General features: G+C 37.4%; 1 protein-coding gene and 1 long non-coding RNA gene across 10 annotated transcripts in view; one reads left to right on the top strand and one right to left on the bottom strand.

Moving 5' to 3' along the window:
- Positions 1 to 6,935, bottom strand: part of LOC138146833 (uncharacterized) — a 63,469-nt gene extending 56,534 nt beyond the window's left edge. For 3 of the 4 annotated variants that reach the window (XR_011164614.1, XR_011164611.1, XR_011164613.1), the window contains exons 1-2: positions 6,412 to 6,935; positions 4,614 to 4,898 (exon numbers count right to left, since the gene is read on the bottom strand). This is a non-coding gene — a long non-coding RNA (uncharacterized lncRNA). The remainder of the gene's footprint in view (positions 1 to 4,613; positions 4,899 to 6,411) is intronic. The other variant, XR_011164612.1, reaches the window with a different exon arrangement.
- Positions 5,688 to 16,993, top strand: ETAA1 (ETAA1 activator of ATR kinase). 6 transcript variants are annotated; one of them, XM_069068939.1, is made up of 7 exons: positions 5,757 to 6,122; positions 7,268 to 7,405; positions 7,673 to 7,749; positions 11,499 to 11,611; positions 11,900 to 13,998; positions 16,026 to 16,084; positions 16,312 to 16,438. In XM_069068939.1, exons 1-6 carry the CDS (start codon positions 5,912 to 5,914, stop codon positions 16,049 to 16,051), a joined length of 2,664 nt encoding a protein of 887 aa, XP_068925040.1. In that variant the 5' UTR covers positions 5,757 to 5,911; the 3' UTR covers positions 16,052 to 16,084; positions 16,312 to 16,438. The 6 variants fall into 6 exon arrangements, with proteins under 6 accessions (XP_068925041.1, XP_068925040.1, XP_068925044.1 ...); XM_069068940.1 differs by lacking the exon at positions 16,026 to 16,084 and having other exon boundaries at positions 5,688 to 5,807; positions 16,312 to 16,993; XM_069068943.1 differs by lacking the exon at positions 16,026 to 16,084 and having other exon boundaries at positions 5,758 to 6,122; positions 11,900 to 13,527; positions 16,312 to 16,993.
- Positions 16,994 to 19,754: the final 2,761 nt, after the last annotated feature.

Below are 19,754 nucleotides of genomic sequence, written 5' to 3'. Positions count from 1 at the left end.
GAAATGTGTTCTGTGGAGAGTGAGATAAGGAATCAGGGAGGGATAAAAGTACTTCCTAGCTTCAGTAAAGGTGTAGTTGAAGTGGCACAACAAGAATTTATAATGTACCCAGCTGGCATAGTTTTGGGACCTCCTCCAGCTCCTTTCAGCAAACCTATGAGTAGCAGCTGAGGAGGCAGAGTGTGCAAGTAATTCAGGGCAGAGATTTGGCAAAAGATAAGCAATGATAAGATGAGGGGATGAGGGATTCAAAAACAGAGAACATGAAGTTGAAATGGCAAGGAACTGTGCTGGGCACTGGGAACATGTTAAAACAAACCAATAATCTCTTCCCTTGTGGAACTTAAATTCTACTGAGAGGAGAGAATGTGTATGCAGGGAAGGCAATGTATATGCATATACATGTTAATTTGGGGAAGGGGTGAGCACTTACAATTAGAGTCCTTTAAATTCAACAAGCATTTATTGACTGTCTGGTCTGTTTTCAGGACTCTCAGGAACAGAGGATATACAAAAGTGGAATGATTAATGATAGAAAGCAGGCCTAAGTTTTTAATCTCAAACTCTGTCACTGTGGGGCCTTAAGAAATCACTTAACCCCTTCGGGACTCAGTTTCTCTATCTGTAAAATGAAGGAATTGAACTAGATGATTTCTAAAGTCTTTCCTAGTCGAAAATTGTATGAGTCTGTGGTAGTTGCGGTGTTAAGCATAGAGATGAATAATGCACAGTCCTTGTCCTCAAAGCAACATACAGTCTAGAATATTTGACTAACATTTCAAACAAGATAGAATCTCAAACTCACTATATTCACATCAGAAGCTATTATCTTTCCCTCAACTCTTGTCCCACTTTATGAACTTCTAAGTCTCTATCAAGAGTATCACCATCCTTCCAATCACCCTGGTTTGCAACATCAGAATGAAATTAGATGTGAGTTTATACCCAAGATATATTTTGGTGATTTCTCTACAATAAAGTTCTAGGATGGGGGACAAAGAGAAAATATGACCCTCTTGGAATCAGCCCATGTAGGTGTGGGCTGAGGGTCTTTGGGTGGGGAGAGGGTGTTACTGGGACACATTATAAAAGATAGAAGTGATAAAAATTTGTTAGGAGATACTAAATAGAGGACTATAGAAGTATGAAAAGTAGAAAAAGTATGAACTACCTTTTGGATTATTTAGAGGACTGAGAGTGTTATTAGGGATGAACTTCTTGGGTTTTTTTTTGCGGGGGGGGGGTTTGGGTAAACAACTAAATTTAGTCTTCCATTGCAATAGAAGAAATTAATACATGCTAGGACTATTTAGCCAACATCCTGGCAAGGCCGTCAGACAGCAGGTCGATGTAAAAGTAGACACTTCACAGAGTTCATACCTTTAGATTGGCTAGGTGGAGGAACAGGAGTGTGGAATGTTGCATAGGTTATCGGATGTTGCTGTTGAGTCAGTTGGTATTGCTTAACTGTTCTTAACTGTTTTTCTTTGCACAAAAAAGATTCACTGGGCTGGGTAGGGAGGGGAAAGGGAAGAAGAGAAGGAAAAGGTACAAAGAGCAAAACTTCAACTACTTCCTTCTCCATCTTCATGGGATACTCTCCTACTCACAATCCCATCATTCATCATTCTCTTATTTAAGCTATAGTCTGAAGAAAATATGATTTTTATTTGGGGAGAGATGTATACTACATATTACACCCCAGGGTTATGAAAGAACTTATAAGTTGCAATAACTAAACCACTGTATGAAACCTTTGAGAAACTTTGGAGCACAGGAGAAAGACCAGATGCTTGTGGACAATTTCCAAAAGGAGGGGACAGGTTGGATTCTACAAACTGGTAAGTTTGATAACCCTCCCTGGCAACATCCCACAAGTGATATTAAGTGGATGGACTATGAGCATTTGGAAAGCGAAATGGTGATCACTAAATTTAGAACAAATTATCACAAAGTAAACATACCTATTTGACAGGATCACTAAACTTTAGGTACATGAAGTAAATAGTATATTGTAGATTTCAGAAATACACTGTAAATCATAACAATGGACCATAGATTTAGAGCTGGAAGGCACCTTGGAGTAGTCTAATCCAAGCTCATCATTTTACAGATGGAGGCCCAGTGAGGTTACCTGAGTAATGCAAGGTCAAGCAGTAGTTAAATGGCAAAGGAAAGATTTGAATGTAGGTCCTCTGTCAAATCGGAGACTTGAATATCTTTAAAGCTGAAGGAGAGAACAGAGAACATCCAAGTCCCTTGTTTTCTCATTTTCTAGAGGAAAAAGCTGAGGCCCAGGGAGGCTGTGATATGTGAAAAGACTGCACAGAAGCAGAGCTGAAAAGAAGCTGCTTGCCCCATGTTACAATGGGAAAAAGTATCAGAGACAAAATTTGAACCTAGAGTCTTTGATTCCAACTTCTATGTTCTTTCTATTACCTAATACTGTTTCTATTACTGGAAGGTTTTTGTTGTTGTAGGTGGTGGTGGGTTGTTTTTTTTTTTTTTAAGGCAACATGGTATAAAGGAAAGATTGTTGAACTTGGAGTTGGGAGAGACCTGGGTTTGAACTCTTGGCCTTAGGCAAGTCACTTAAGGATTCTGAATCCAATTTTTTATCTGTAAAATGGCTTTGAGAATAACTGCCCTGCCTATCCCCTGGGGTTGTTGGGTGTAAATCCTGGTTGTACCACTCTAGCCATTTACAAGTACCCAGTTCTGTGCAAAATTATCTTCCCTTCAGATAAAGGGTGTGGCTTATGATCCAAATCCAACAAACATTTATTAAGCAACCTCTTTGAGGAGCAAGGCAGAGTGCTAGGCACTAGGTATATACAAAGCAACAAACACAAAACAGTCCTATACTCAAGGAGCTTACACAGTTATCATTACATTTACCATTACAGCCCCTGTATCTGACCTGAATATCTTCCCATTAGGCCCTTTCCTCCTCCCACACTCCCTCCCCTCCAAAAAGTCACTCCCACACTTTCTCCCCTTTCCAATCAAAACAAGGCTATCCTAGTTCCTGGAAAGGATCCTCACCAGACTAGTTAAAGTTCTCTTTCCCCAGGGCAGTTCCACTAATTGTGTTGTTCCCTACCCTGAGGCCCCACGCCCATTCCCCACCCCCATTAGAATGAAAGCTCCTTAAAGGCAAGCTTGGTTTCTCTTTTGTACATTGGATCTCCAGAGGTTAGCGCCACCAGGCCTAGCACTTTTTCATTAATTTATTCTTCATTATGATGGTCTAGAAAGTCTAAAATTTTAAGATTCTGGCATTTATCTCTTCCCTCTCCCTGCTTCAGTGAAATTAATGTCCAAAACATCATCCTTCCCCATGAATCCATTCCTCTTGTAACTTCTTTACTTCTTTCTCATGGCAACATTATCCACCCTCATTCCCAACCTCCACATTCAATCACCTCCTAAGTCTTATAAATTCTACCTACATGATAATCTCTTCCGTCCATCTCTTCACTCATGCAACCATCGGCCTAATTAGTGACTTCATTACTTATTGCCTAGGGCTGTTCATCCATTTCAGTCCTGTCCAGCTCTTCATGACCCCATTTGGGGTTTTCTTGGCAAAGATACTAGAGTGGTTCCTTCTCCAGCTCATTTTACAGCTGAAGAAACTGAAGTAAGTAGGGTTGAGTTGCCCAGATTACCCAATGAGTAAGTTTCTGGGGACACATTTGAATTCAGGTCTTTCCAGCTTCAGGCCCAGTTTTCTATTCACTTCAAAACCTAGATGGATATATAAACCTGCTCATAAATGTATGTAATCTGTGATCTCAGTGATTCGGGAGTTACTTCCAAGGATGCACATCACCATTAATGAATTCACTCTGAACATCACTGGGAAAATCAGAAGTCACAAAAATCACTCTGAAAAATCGGATTTTTCAAGGAGTGAAAATGGAAATCATTCTGAAAATTTGCCAAGGGGGTTTACTCAAGTTCTGGGGGTACATTTATATGTCTACACAAAATCACCAAAGCTGTAATTTCATCAATGTAGCTTCTAGGGAAGGAACTTTCTTTTAGCAATGCAGATTTTCAATTTCCCCAGAAATAATCCTCTCATTTGAGTGGCCTAGAAGCACTCGGGTCTGCTGGGTGGCTCAGTGGACCTAGGGTCAGGAAAATAGGAATTCAAATCCTGTCTCAGATAACAGCAACATAGACCCAGGCCAAGTCACTTAATCTTTATCTGCTTTAGTTTCCTCATCTGTAAACTGAGGATAATAATAACATCTTTCTCACAGAATTGTTTTGAGGATAAAATATTTCTAAATAATTCTTCTAAAGACAAATATTTCTAAAGATGTGCTTTGTAAACCTTAAAATCTGATATAAATGGTAGCTAGCAAGTTATTTACCCAGGGTTACTCAAATAATGGGTAGGTAGGAAACAAAAGATAAAAAACATTTATGAAGAAAAACTGTGTATGTCTTTCTGTATGCAGGTGTGCATACACATGTGTGTATGTAGTGTGCATGCATGTATGTGGTGTTCAATGACTAGCTACCTCTGGTGTGAGGACTTGCCAAACTCTTTCCAAAGCTGCTCATCCACCTTTGTTGTCTACCTGGCACTCAATTCTCACCTGTGGCTCAAAGAGCTGTGTAGTCACTCCTGGGTAAAATCATCTTGGCAGGCAGGTCAAAGCAGTTTGAGGTAACCAGTGGGCCTCAAACCAAAGGGGAGTTAAGGGGGTGTCTACCCCAAGCATGTGAAGATTTCCCCTGATGGAATGATTGAATGAGAACAATTTGCACTAGGAAAAGCCTAGAGCTTGGTCAGACATTGAAGATGCCAGGGTCATCCACTTGCACACAGGGGCCATCGACAGTTGTCCTGACTTTTGTCCTGTCACCAGACTTGGATGACTCTGGAAGAAACAGTGAGGACTGTGAGGCTGATGACTTTGTGCAACTCTGCCTCACTTTAAACCCAATACACACACATCAAGTCATGGCCCCTCAATGTCATTGTTCTTCAAAAATAAAAACAAAGGACAAACAACAACTATATATGTGTGCGTGGGTATAACATGCCTATATACATTATATATGCATCTGCATATGGAAAAACAAGTGTATGTGCACAAAGACAAATAGCATGGATATTAGACACACACACTTTTCTAAAATCTATGTGCTTTCCCCCCACAAAGTCAATTCCAAGACGCCTAGGACTCAGCTTGCTGCCTGCATGCCCATCACCCAGTGGATGCTTGTTGAGGACGCAGTACGGGTGTCGGATTCAGTAATACCCAGATCCAATTTCCAGCTGTGTAGCCCTAGTCAAGAGACTTAGCCTCTCTGTGTGTAAAATTTCCCTTTTTATAAAAATAAGGACGACATCTACCTCACATAGCTAAAGGATTAAGCGTGTGTATACTTCGTGTGTGTGTGGGGGGGTGAAGTTTGATGTGAATAATGTGCTTTGCAAACTTTAAAGCTCTCTATAAACGTCAGCTATTGGACTGAATCATTAGCACGTGAGGCCCTTGGGATTGGGGGGCAACATGGCACGCTCCACTCGGTGCCACCCGGCAGATGGATGAGAGCAGAATGGGGATGGAGGTAGAGAAGGAAGAAGAGAGACGCTCCTTCTTCGCTCTTAGGGCAACCTGAGGGAGCTCTCCCCCTCCTCCAGCAGCTCCCGGGGCTGCGTGCGTAAGTCCGTACAACTCTGACGTAAGGCACTCGTCCCGCCCTTCTGAGGGCAGCAGCCAATCATAAGCTTTCTTTTAAGCTGCCGGCCTGGTCAAGATGGCGAAGGCCACCGCTGGGAGGTAGTGCCGGTGTTCTACCCCGCCCCCACCTCCCGGGAAAGATGTGAAGGGAGAAGAAAGAGAAAGAGTGTGCGGCGGGAGGGGGAGGCCCCGGCTGAGGGACGATGCTGAGTCGGCGGAGGAAACTCGGGGAATCTCCCGGCCCCAAAGGGTCGCCAGCCCCGCCGCCTCCGCCGACGCCGCCGACCCCCTTGGCCGGGGACGAGGAGAGGCCGCTCGGTGGCTCCGGGCGGCGGCTGCGGAGCCGGCGGCGGGTGCTAAGAGAAGTGGCCCAGGCTTCGGAGAGCTGCGCTCCTGTCAGTAAAAGTGCCGAGGGTGAGGCCTTGGGCGGCCCAGCCGCGGCGGGGCCACTGCTGCTGCAGGGAGGCAGGCCGCACGCGCGCCTCGGGGGTGCGGGGAGGGGGGCGCTCCGCTCGTTCACTCAGGAAACACCCCCATTCCCCTTCCTCTCCCCCGCCCCAGCCTTTGGCCCTGAACAGCCGTGGCGGCGACGCGGCCCTTCAGGCAGACGCCCGGCCCGGGGCCCCGCGGCTTCCGGTCGGTTCGTTGGGAGGGGGGGAGGGAAGGAAGCCTCCAGGCCCTCGGGGTGCCCGAACCCGCTTACCCTAGAAGCTGGTTTGAACTACGCTGGGATGGGTGGGTCCTAGGGAGGGCAGGCGAGCCACGTGCCCGCCCCAGCCAACCCTCCCCCTGGCGCAGGGGAGGCCCCCAGAGCGAGGCGGGGCAGACGCCCTCAGTTGCACCACTTAGAGACCAGTGATTGTCACTGTAACTTGAAAGTGTTTCTTTTAAATTTGCGTTAGAGCATAAGACCAATATTCCAGTTTCTTGCTATCTACCCATAAACCTAGCTTAGATTGCATACAAGTGCTTTTTATCCTAGAAGGGAGGGATTTTTTTAAGGACCAATTTGTAATAATGACGTTTTTGTCTTCGAGATTTTATGGTTCAGATTCCCTCCCGCAAAGTAAGACACTGGGTCATAAATTCAAAGGTGGGAAAAATAAATTCATTTAATAGATAGAAGAATCCTTGATAGGAGAACGTGTCCAATTCTTAAATTGGGGAGAATACCTTTTTGATTCTTGAAATAATAAGTATTCCAAAATCTTTTTGAACTGGAATCTTCTAAATTGACCCCAATGCCTCAACATATATGGATAAATAGATTAGATATAGATATATACATAGATAGCTATAGATATGTCTGATTACCTGACTGTACTCAAATATGTATGTGGCTAGGAATGCAGAAATATTTAAATTTCCTCGATGTTTATGCATAGATATATAAAACATTACAACATCCATCATTATAATGAACCTGTTTTTGGAAGGAAATTATCAGCCTATCTACAAAGTAACTGAATTAAAGCCATTTAGTTATTGTGTCACTCTTATATGAAGTAACCCTTTAAATGGAATACTGTTTATTTTAATTATATTTTATATTTATCCAGAAATGTGCTTGTATAAAACTCCAAAGAGATTGTGGCAACCCAGTTTTCGATCACCTATCTTCAGTTCCCCTTTTAATGATACTGATGGACAGCAAGAAATATTTTGGGATCCAAATTCTCCAACAACCTGTCAATTAGGTAACATGTAATTGGAAATATTTCATATAAAACTGATTTTTTATAATATTTGATTGTTCTTGAATGATAATTATTTGATAAATAAGGTCAGAAACTTGTGCAGAACAAATATTTTTATGACAGTATTGAACCTTTTCATCAAAAGCATGCTGTGATGGAGTAGTCATGGACTTAAAGCATACTATTTAAATTCCCTTTTCAAGGAGTCTTAGTATTAACAACTTAAATGTTCTTTTATAACCTATGGAAATGCTTTTTCATTTTTAGATGAAAGACAAAATAAACAGCTTGAGAGGAGATGTAGTGTTGCGATTTCAGATATTGTTAACCGTATTGCTCCTCAGGTAAATAAAATTTAATAGCTTTATACTTTATTACTAAAGCACTTATTAACTCAGTATCTCTAGTCAAGTCACTTAACATCTGGGAGCCTTACTTCTGTCATCTCTAAAATGGGTATCATTCTCACACTGTCTCCTTCAAGAGATTGTTGCAAAGAGGGATCTTTGTAAACCATGAAACACTATATAGTTAATAAGTTGGAAAAGTTTTCCCAACATTTTGTTGCCTTTCATACAAATAATTATTTCCTCACCTCTGTATTTTTCTTCACATTAAAATAATGGCAGAAAAGATTGATACTTGGTAGATCTGTGTTTTCAGCTCTACTTGTAAGGAATGTTTTAGGATTCTTATTTAGCTACCAGTTGGACTATATGACCTTTGTAGTCCCAACTCTGAAATTCTGTGATTGGCATATGTTAGTCAGTTCATATAAACATTGTCAAAATCCCTCTGAGTTTTTTTAACTGATTGTCATGTTTTTCAAGTTACTGATAGAACAGGAAAAATTATATTTAAAAATTATCTTTGAAGTATTTGCCTACACCAAATCTATAAAATATGTTTACTTAAATTTTTTTTTCTTTTTGGAGGGGGAAGGCAGGGCAGTTGGGGTTAAGTGACTTGCCCAAGGTCACAGGGCTAGTTTTGTGTTAAGTGTCTGAGGCCGAATTTGAACTCAGGTCCTCCTGACTCCAGGGCCGGTGCTCTATTCACTGCACCCCCTAGCCACCCAAAAATGTTGTTCTTAACATTGATTCTTAAAAGACTTGAGTAGCATGTTAGGATCTTTTACCAAATGAAATAGTTTTTACAAAATTGTTTTTCTCCCTTCTCCCTGTAGTTCTTGTTACTAGCATGAGTGAAGTTAAAATTAAGCGCAAAATATCTGTAATGTCATGGAATCAGTTTCCTAATTTACATTCTATTAGATTGTCAAGAAATAGTAACAGGTCAGTGGAAGATTTCTTTTGTCTTACAAATAAACATTTGTATCCACCTTTTTGCCATTTTCCATAGGGTATCCACACTGAAAGAAGTATGGTATATATTTACTAGGAGGTGATAGCTTCCTCAGCACATGGTTAGAAAGAGATCATTGGCAGTTTAATGGGGGAGACAGGAGAGTGAAAGATTTTTCCTGGATCCTGTAAAATACCTGAAATTATATATAAGTTCTGCATCCTATATATGTCTTAGAAATTCATTTTATAAATGGTTTGTTAGTAGTTAAGTAGCATTTATGCCATCTTATCATTTTTCTTAGAAGCTAACAAAAAGGTCTTCATTAATTGTGTGTGTTTCACATGAATCAAAGAAGCACAATAAAATGGTTTTGGATTGGACAGCCTAAACATTGATAGATATCTGAGTAACGTATTGGTCACCCTACCTAAATGGACCCGAAAATATAACTCACACAAAGAAGTGGCAGCCTGGATTTTTTTCTTTTAAATTCTAATCTATTTTTTAAATTAGGGTTTTGGGTTTTTTTTTTGGTGTGATTTTTCAATTTATGAGCTTAAATACCAAAAAAGAACATTTTTATGTTTTCAATAGAACATAAAAAGATGATTGTTTATGAAAGTTTCAATTTTACTTTTTTTAAAAGTTCATAATAAATTCCATACATTACTTTCAAAACTATCTGTGCTTACTTCTGAAGTTCTGTCTGGTGTCTTCTGCTGTAAATTTTTTAGAATGTTTCAGTGACCTTTTGGGGACATCACTATTGCCCTTTTCTCCCCCTATTAAAATCTCAAAGAAAAGGAACCAAATTGGTAACAAATAATCACAGTCAAGCAAAACGAATATACACAATGGTCATATCTCTTCACTGTATGTCATCACCTTTCTGTCAAGAGGTGACATTATGCTTCATCATATTTCCTCTGGTGACATGGTTGGTCATTACTTAGATCAGCTTTTCTTTACCTTACTGCAATCCTTGTATGGATTGTTTTTCCTTATAAGATTCTGCTCAGCTTTTCAGGTTAAGTTATTTATGATTGTAATTTCAGAATTGACAGTCCACACAATGTTGGCCAGTTTTCAGTGGCTAGTTATTGCCAAGACTGTCTCCCTGACTCTTTTTAGAATTTATATGGTAATGCTACCCTCTTAGGAACATACTATTCCATAGCTAGCTATAGGCCAATTTTGAGGTAAATTAAAAATGAAATTTGCCACCTTTCCACTTATTTTACTTGGACCTCTTCTAATAGCGTTTTTATCCCCTAAGATCATTCTTATTAAAATAAGGTAATAACTCTTGTTTAAAAAAAACAAACTTTACCAGTTAACTCATCCAAAATGGTTGAAAGAATATCAGCTAGTATCACGAAGTATTTTTAGGAAAACAGTCCATCAGTATGTTCCTTAAAACATATTTGTAAGGTAAATACTTAAATTGTCCCACCTCCTCTCACTTCCCAATTGGTAGGTATACCAGTAAATTCCATGCATGGAGGCACATAATTAAGGTGTATTCCCATACCTACAGATATAAAAAAGCAGTGCTTAAGAACCTATACTATTGAAAGGTTGATGGCTTTTGACAAATACCTTTCTAAAATGCTGCTTTTTGCTTCTAATGACTTGGGTTTCTTTTTGTACTTGTTTAGAGTTGTAATCTACTGTTAAATTGTAATCTACTATTGCATCAGACAAAAATAATGGTGGCCATTCCTCCAGTCCTGGGCAGCTAGGTTGTACCATGGTTAGAATGCTGGACTTGAAGACAGGAAGAACTGAATTCAAATCCTACCTCAGATACTAGCACTGTGACCTTGAGCAAGTCACTTCATTTCCTGAATCTCAGTTTTCTCAACTACAAAATGAAGTTATCATTTACCTTACAAGTTGTTTTGAAGATCAAGTAAGATGTCATGTAGAGCATTTTACAAACCTCAAAGCTCTATATAAATGCTAACTCTTACATGATTTTCTAGCCTTTATCATAAATTTTTTATCAATATTAGTTGATTGATACACAGTCTTCATATTTTATATTTGTAACTGCTATTTAGGCACAATCTTTATTTTGAGGGTTATAAAAAACTTCAGTTAAATGAAATGAAACACCAAGTGTGTTAAGAACATAGGGCAGTTTGCTGATAAGCTGAGACTAGGACTCGCATTTCCTGACTTATCATTTAGCGCCGCTCCTGCATTTCACTGCTACTTTCTCTGCTATTTTTTCCCATCCAAAGTAGATAAACTGGTGATAAAATACTTCAGCTGGGCATAGTGGTGTGTAATTATAATTCCTTTTAATAGGAAGGCCTAAACTAGTGGATCACTTGAGCTTGGGAGTTCTTGGCTAGATTATGGATTGGGTGTCCACGTTTAGTTTGACACCTGTTATGATAAACCCCGTTAATAGATGCCTCCAGACTGCCTATATAAGGGTTTAGTTGCCCAGGTTGGAAACAAAGCAGGTCAGAGCTCTTAGAGCATGGGATTATTCCCTCCTGTAGCTGTTCTAGTGCCAGCTTGGTTGAAATAGGGAAGCAGAGAGAGAGGGAGAATGAGACTTAAGTTACTTCAAATAAACTTACATTATGTTCAAGATTGATTTTACAAAATGTCTATCAATTTTTTCACTTTTTTTTAACTATCACATCCCATTGTTTCATATTTCTAGGGAATTCATTGTCTTTTCCTTATGTAAAAAATAAACTATTTGTAATTCATACTGTTAGGACATTTGATACAATCATTGTAAGCATTTGTGAATCTAATTTTCAAGGGTGAAAAGCCAACAACAGACTCCCTTCTAGACATGTGGATTGGTAAAGATGCGATTCCATGTACCCCTGATATAGCAAAGATAAAATCTAGAGCAAGAACTAGCTCTGTCAGGTGAGTTTTTCTTTCTTTGTCTTTCTAAACTGATGGGAACTGGATAATTATTGAAAATATCTTTTTAAGGTATTAATATATTACCAAGTTTAATATTTCTCCTTAGTTTTCTGTTTTTAAATTTAGTTTGAAAACATTGAGGTGTTTAAGCTGTACTGAGATATTTAACTTCAGAAAATATTGAGGTGTTTAAGCTGTACTGAGATATTTAACTTCACAGTAATTTAAAAAAAAACATATTTAGACTAGTTCCTAAGTACATAAATTTTTCTTATGGTTATTTTGCAGGTATAAAGCACAAAGTAGTGAAGAAGAACTTATAAAATTGGCTAAACAATTTGATAAAAACATGGTGGAGCTAGTTGTAAGACAAGAACAAGACAGTGAGACTCAAGATTTTATCCAGACAATTTCAGAAGCACAGACTTTAAATAATTATAAAGATGATGCACAGATACGAGCTCTGCACTCAGGCTCTGATGAAGTTCCTGAAGCAAATATTGCTGTGATAGTAAAAGGAAACCCTAGTATTTCTGAGGAAGAACATTATACAAATAACAGTCAGACTAATTTTGACCCAGCTGCTGAAGCAGCTCTTACTGCTCTTTTTGATGGTTCGACTCAGAAATATAGTGGACAGTTAAGCCAAGGTCTGTCTAATGCTCCTTTTACTACCAGTCATATCCACGGCAAGAGTAAAACTTTGAAAGAGAAGATAGACAATTCTGATGAAACTGTGGTCACTGACAAACACATGAATAAAATTTCATGCCAACAAAATCTGACCCCAGTGACAGTTATTGCTGCATCAGATTCCCTTGTAATGGCAAAGTCAAGTGTAACTTCCTCTATTGCAAAGTCAGAGATTAAGCCTAGGGAGATAGATGCTAACATTGATTTTGATGATGATGATGACTGGGAACACATGCTAACTGATGACTCTTTTGTTATGCAAATTACTCAAGCCCCTGAACTTTTAACTACTGATACTTCTCAGCCAACTGTTCAGAAAGATGTTTGTATGCTTACTGCCAGTAAAAGTGATAAAGCCAAGGTAGGAATAAATGGAGATTTGACCATTGGTAAAAGTCTTTCAAAAAATTTGCAACAACTTCCTTCAGAGACAAATAACAAAAATTTCCCTCATCCTACCAAAGCTCCGTTTTCTCCGAAGTCAAATAATGAGCCTATACAATTGGTACCTACTGAGAATGAAGTGAAATATGAGAGAAATTTCAGTAAGACAAGTTTTCCCACAAAAATTCCTGGTTATCCTGAGCTTTCAGTTACATCTAATATCCAAAAGACAAAGGAGATTATTTACCCTAAATTTGGATCAAATATGAAAGTTTCTGCAAAGGAGTCTACTTTGGTCACAAGAAATACCAATCTTCAGTTAGAAACTGGTCAAAATGGCAAAAATCCACCCAACTGTTATCAGTCATTTAATGTGTCAGCTAAAAGAAATCCTAACAACTCTACAAAAATATCTAATGACACCAGTTTTTGTAACTTAAATCAGAAGGATGAACCAAAGCAGTGCTCTTTATTTGATGACTGGAGTGATCCTAGGCTTGCTAGTGAAGTTATTGAAGCATGTCATGAATTAGAGAAGTCTTGGGATGCAGATGATGATGATTTGCTTTACCAAGCATGTGACCATGTAGAAAAGCTGACACAGCAACAAGACTTGAAGAAGGACAGCCAAGGGTCTGATAATAAACAAAAGGTCAATTATAATTCCCATTTTGGGATGGAAACTAATTCAGTTACATCTGGAAAAGGACACCAGTTGCTGCAATATAAGCATTTGAACACGGATATTTCTGCACATGGAACATTGAGAGAAGTTGTTCAAACAGACAAGTTAACATGTAAAGAAAGTACAAATTATGGAAGCTCTGCTAATTTTACAGGTACTAAAAATCTGTGTAAAGACTACAAGTACCCATATTATCAGAACAATAATCAACATGGTTCTTGGAATAATTCTAATGTTTCAATAGGGGTGAACACTTTCTCTGTTCTTAGAGGAAATTTAAGTTTGGGAATAAGATCAGACTACACATGTACAGATATTACTTCTTCAAGAAATTTACACAGTCAGCATCTTTCTCATAGTGCAGTAACAACCCAGACTGGTTGCCACGTTAACAAAACATCAGTTCTAACATCCTCTGATTACTCTTTCACAAAGATTAAAAATCCTCAGACTCTTCCTCATTTTAGTCACAGTAGTATGTCATCAGGAAACATATCTGACACCAAAATTTTACAGCATTCAGAAAAAAGCAAAACCCAGTTTGTAAATTCTTTACTTGAGGAGGTTGTGCCACAGCAACCTTTGAAGAGACAATTTTCTGAATCCTATAAACTACCTACAAAAGGTATGTACAAAACTATTCTTTTAAGAACTGTTGTCTTAGAGTATAGTTGTCACCATTATGCTGGGGATAAAGGTGAGGTAAGAGACATTTATAGCCAAAATAATTCAGTCATCTAACTATAATTCTATGTAGCAGAGAGAAGTTGACATGTTTTCTACAAAGTCAAGTTTATCAGGAAATTTTCTCCTTAAGACTTTCATTCAAATCCTACCAGTAGCTGTATGACCTTAGAGAAGTCAATTAACCTCTTTCTGCCTCAGTAAACTCCCTGGGATTTACCTACTTAGGACATGGTACCATGGGGAAAAAAGTAGATTTGAAGTCAGAGGGCCTGTATTTGAGTCTTGGTTCTATCAATTATTCCCTCTTATCCTAGCACAACCTCTGTGGGTCTGTTTCTTCTTGTAGCAATTAAAAATAACTTGATTTTAAATTGCTCTTGCAATAGAGATTAAGAGGGCATTTCTGTGATGCTTTGCGGTAAACTTTGAGATGATGCACTTTTTTTATATATATTACAGGAACTTAAAGGGAAGGGCTGGGCTGAGATGGGATGGAAATAATAACTTACTTGTCTTGTACTTTTGTTAGAAATTAGTTCCAAAACCAAATGTTAATAGCATGCTGAATTGTTTGTCATTTTGGATTAAACAACCGCCTGTTAATCCTACAAATATGGATGATTAAAAATTAACCATAACATTTTTTGAAATTCTAAGTTTCTCTTAGTATTACTTTCTGTGATTTTTACTTGGCATGCTAATCTTTTCCCTCTTGACAATGAGGGAAATAGACATTAACAGTTATGGCCTGGTCCTGATTGCCAAGGCTATTTACCTACCAAAAACTGGTCTAATTTGTATTAAAGTCAATGGGATTCTGACATTGTTACCCAGATGTTAGTATAAATTAAATTATTTTCTTGCTTATAATATTAGGGATTTCTGTATACTGCTTTGTAAAGCTAACATATATGAAATAGATTGCTATATTCAGTAGTTATAATGTGTATATTCATAGAGTATATTAAGCATGATAGTCTTTCATCAAAAAGGAATATTCAAACCAGGAATATTTTTACTAATTTAAATATTATGATTCTATAGAAAACACAAATTTCTGCCAAATTATGTTAGTCCAGTATTTTAAACTGCCCAGGATATAATTCAAAATAAAATGCAGCTCACCTTTTTTTTTTTTTTGTTATTGTGATGAAGTTTCAGAATTAAATATTTGACATCAAGGTCTTTGATTTCTTACATGATGGGGCTGAGTGTTTATTAATGGTATTTTTTTCCTTTTTTGTCTGCTTTATTTGAAAAGACTTGTGCCAGTTTTCTTAACATGGCTATCTGAAGTCATACCTGAAGTCTAATATGCTATGTAGGAATACATTTATACTTTAATATGGTTAAAAACACTGTTTTAAATTCTGCTTTAGATCGCTTAGATTTTTTATGTTTTCCAACATTAATTTTAAGATAAATTTAAAATAATAAATATTTAGTATTTTAAGATAATTTTAAGATATACACTATAGCCTATGAATACCATTTAGTCATTCCAGGTAAGGGTTGTCACTCCAGAAACGATGAAAAGAGGCAAAGTATATCTTGTATGTTCGTATAGTGATGTAAAGTCTTATTTACTTGTACACAAAGATGTGATATAATGATAAAAGGTATCAAAAAAGTGAGTTTTAAAATTTTTTAAATTTTAAAAATAGATAACAGTACTATAAATTTTGCCAATTGCTTTGACCCTGAGAGAGCAAGTGGTCAAAAGTATATTTATCAAAATAACTAATCTTAAAAATCACTCTAAATGATTCTTTCCTGAACAACAAATTAATACTAAAATTTGAAAGGCTGATGGAAAAAAAATGTTGTAAAAATAGTATCTCCCAACATAAGAATATTGGTATTTTTGTAGATTCTTTGTCACAATTTTTTTTAATCTCAGTACTTGATGCAGTGTTGTGTGTATGGTGTGATTAATATTAAAAATTCAATTTTCACCTTTTGTAGGTCCAGTTTACATTTTTATATTGTAGAACACAGAAACTAGATGGAATTGGCCACAATTGGTGGGTAGTCAATTGTTATTTTTATCTAGTGAACATTCCCATATTAGATGACTACCCATAGCAATACAAAGACTTCATTGGTTTTCTTTTTTTCCTGTAGCACTCAACCTGTGTTTATCTCTGTTCGGTAAAATAATATGGCAGATCTGAGTACAGAATAGTAGTATCTGAAAGGGTATTTTCTAAATTCATTTAAAAAACTTAAAATTGGTCTTTTTAATTTGTAGAGGAAGAAGAAAAAAATAGAAAGTATTCTCCAGAAGAGATTCAGAGAAAGAGACAAGAAGCTCTGATTCGAAGAATGTCTAAAGCCCGGACATCATTTGTGAATGCAGCACATACTTAATTATTTTCTGAATGAAAAAAATCAGTTTGAAAGAGAAGACATGTTAAAAGACTTTACATCTATCCTTGATAGCAAATATTGTTTGTTTTTTGGTTTCTCTATGAGAAATTTGATACTGACTTATAAAGCATAGACTTCTATTTTATTATTTAATGTTTACAATTGTAAACGAACTTTTCCTCCCAAATATACTCATATGGTAGTTAACAAAAGTTTTGCAAGGTCCAGAAAGGTTGCAAGATATAAAATGTTCATGTACATCTTAATTATGTACTATAAGTTTATGAGCAGAATTATTAATCTTAAAGCTGTGATTGTGGAGAATCATCTCTGAGAGAGGTGAAACTTTAGTGAAACAGGTAGCCTTTTTCCTATTACAGAACTTGGATCTTAGCAATATGATAAAGGTCTGTTTTTCTGATTTGTTTTGTTTGGTATTTGATTTGCTTAATGCTTTTAATGAGTTCTCAAATTTTTATACTACTTGTATTGGGGGTGATAGAAGTAAATGACTTAATTCCATTGTATCTAATTAATAAATATTTTCCATTTCAAACTTGAAATACCTTTGAGTTTCAGTATCTCTTAAACATTTGGAATTTTTTCTATTCCTTTAAGAAACTGACCAGTTCAGTGGTCCATTTTAAGAAGTCTGTTGTTTATTTTTTTTTTTTAATGCTAGCTATAGAAGTATTCTAGCCACATTCATGTTATGAACAGGGTAGAATACAGGGGAACTGCCATCTTTATGTTTTGTTGGGGTTTAGGGTTTTTTTTAATCCATTTGCCAGTCTGAATACTGTGGACCTCTTCTCAGAATAACTATTTAAAATGCATAAAATTAAATGCATAGGATTACAGAGGAGACCAATTATGTTGAAATACAGTCATCAAAATATTTATTTAGAAAGTTCACAGGCCCCAGGTTAAGAATTTCTTCACTAGAGCTCCAGAGGGTCCATAGATCTTATTAAAGCAACCCTATAGTTTCACAGGGCTCGATGAAACCAATACAATGCCATCCTCAGACAGGAGTATCTAAAGAAAGTTCAATAAAGACTTAATCTATTTGAGGTTTTGTCATCGATGTGTTTCCCTGTTTTTGTCTCCCTTGATATTAATATTCAGCATTCATTAGCATATAAGTAGGAAGTAAATTTGTTATTTTATTGGTATAGAGAGGTGCCAGAAGAAGCCTCCTATTGATGCAGTACAGCCCCTTCTCTGGATGTACCAGTCTTCTTTTCTTTTTCTCTTTTAGTTACATCATTCATTCATTTCCACAAAATTTCGAGTTACAAATTATCTCCCCAATTTTCCCTACCCACCACCCCAAAACAGCATTCCCACTGAATAGCCCCTCTGTCAATGTGTCTCTCCCATATATTCCCCCTTCAACTTTCCTTCCAGTAGGGCACAGTGGATCTCTACGCCCAGTGCCTTTATATCTATCTCATTTGACAGTTACATGTAAAATAATAATATGTATACATATTTTTAAACATTTGATTTTAAAACTTCGTATTCCAGATCCTTTCCCTTCCTCCCTTTTCACCCACCTTCACTGGAAAGATAAGGAATTCAATATAGGTTGTACATGATTAGCTATGCAAAACATTTCCATAGTGGATATATTGTAAAAGACTGACTACACTTCCCTCTATCCTATCCCACCCCCCACTTGCTCTATTCTCTACTTTGATCCTTTCCCTTTTCAAAAGTGGGTGCTTCCAACTTCCCTCCCCACAACCCGTGCTCCCTTCCATTATCCCCCCTCTCTTCCCCTACCCCTCTACTCTCCTGTAGGGTGAGATATGCTATTTAGTGTGTATATCATTCCCTCCCTAAGCCAAAGTCAATGAGAATAAGATTGACTCATTCCCATTTGCTTTCCTGTTCCTCCCCTCCATTGTAACAGTTTTCCCTTGCCTCTTCTATATGAGATAATTTACCCCATTCTGTCTCTTCCCATCTCCTCTCGTATTCCTCTCTCACCTCTTATTTTCACCTTTTAAGTATCATCCCTTCCTATTCAATTGCTCCTATGCCCCCTATGTATACCTGTACATACTCACATGTATTCATATGCCCATATACCCTTCTATATATATATACATACATACATACATATATATATACACACACACATACACATATATACATTTCTATTCCCTTCAGCTATTCTCATACTAAGAAAAGTTTCATAAGTTACAATTATCATTTTTCCATGTAGGAAAATAAGTAGTTCAGCTTTGATAAGTTCCTTATGATTTCTTTTCCCTGTTTACCTTCTCAAGCTTCTCTTGCTTCTTGTATCTGAATATCAAATTCTCTATTCAGCTCTTGTTTTTTTCATCAAGAATGCTTGAAAGTACTCTATTCCACTGAATGACCATATTTTCCCCTGGAACATGATACTCAGTTTTGCTGGGTAGGTGATTCTTGGTTTTAATCCCAGCTCCTTTAATCTCTGGAATATCATATTCCAAGCCCTTTGATCCCTCAATATGGAAGCTGCCAGGTCCTGAGTTATCCTGATTGTGTTTCCACAATATTGCAACTGTTTCTTCCTGGCTGCTTGTAATATTTTCTCCTTGATTTGGGAACTCCGGAACCTGGCTATAATATTCCTAGGAGTATTCTTTTTGGGATCTTTTCAGGAGGTGATCGGTGGACTCTTTTAACCTCAATTTTGCCCTGTGGTTCTAAAACATCAGGGCAGTTCTCCTTCAGAATTTCTTGGAGGATGATTTCTAGGTTCTTTCTTTGATCATGGCTTTCAGGTAGTCCAATAATTTTTAAATTATCTCTCCTGGATCTATTTTCCAGGTCAGTGGTTTTTCCAATGAGATATTTCACATTGCCTTCTATTTTTTTAATTTGTTTGCATCTGTTTAATAGTATCTTGATTTCTCATAAAGTCACTAGCTTCCATTTGCTCCAGTCTAATTCTGAAGGAATGATTCTCTTCAGTGAGCTCTTTGAGATTCTTTTTCCATCTGGCAAATTCAGGTTTTTAAGGCATTCTTCTCCTCATTGCCTTTTTTAGAGCCTCTTTTGCCATCTGAGTTAGTCTGTTTTTAAAAATGTTATTTTCTTCAGTCAGGCTGTTGACTCTCATTTCATAATTTTTTTTGCATGGTTCTCATTTCTCTTCCCAATTTTTCCTCTACTTCTCTTACTTGATTTTCAAAATCCTTTTTAAGCTCCACTATGGTCTGTAACCCGCTCATATTTTTCTTGGAAGCTTTTGGTGCAGTTTTGACTTTGCTGTCTTCCTCCTGTTCCATGCTTTGATCCTTTTTGTCCCAAAAATATGAGTGT

This window comes from Petaurus breviceps, unplaced genomic scaffold, assembly GCF_028583685.1.
Source record: "Petaurus breviceps papuanus isolate PSGF00001 unplaced genomic scaffold, PetGlider_PUasm1.0 90775, whole genome shotgun sequence".
NCBI lineage: Eukaryota > Metazoa > Chordata > Mammalia > Diprotodontia > Petauridae > Petaurus > Petaurus breviceps.
Note: the sequence above shows the minus strand (reverse complement) of the source record. Positions and strands in the feature narration are given on the sequence as shown.

Coding starts and splice junctions, on each gene's coding strand:
- ETAA1 (XM_069068938.1), top strand. CDS start 5,912: ATGCTGAGTCGGCGGAGGAAACTCGGGGAATCTCCCGGCCCCAAAGGG. Junction 7,406..7,672: donor TCCAACAACCTGTCAATTAG/GTAACATGTAAT, acceptor TTTCATTTTTAG/ATGAAAGACAAAATAAACAG. Junction 11,612..11,899: donor GCAAGAACTAGCTCTGTCAG/GTGAGTTTTTCT, acceptor GTTATTTTGCAG/GTATAAAGCACAAAGTAGTG.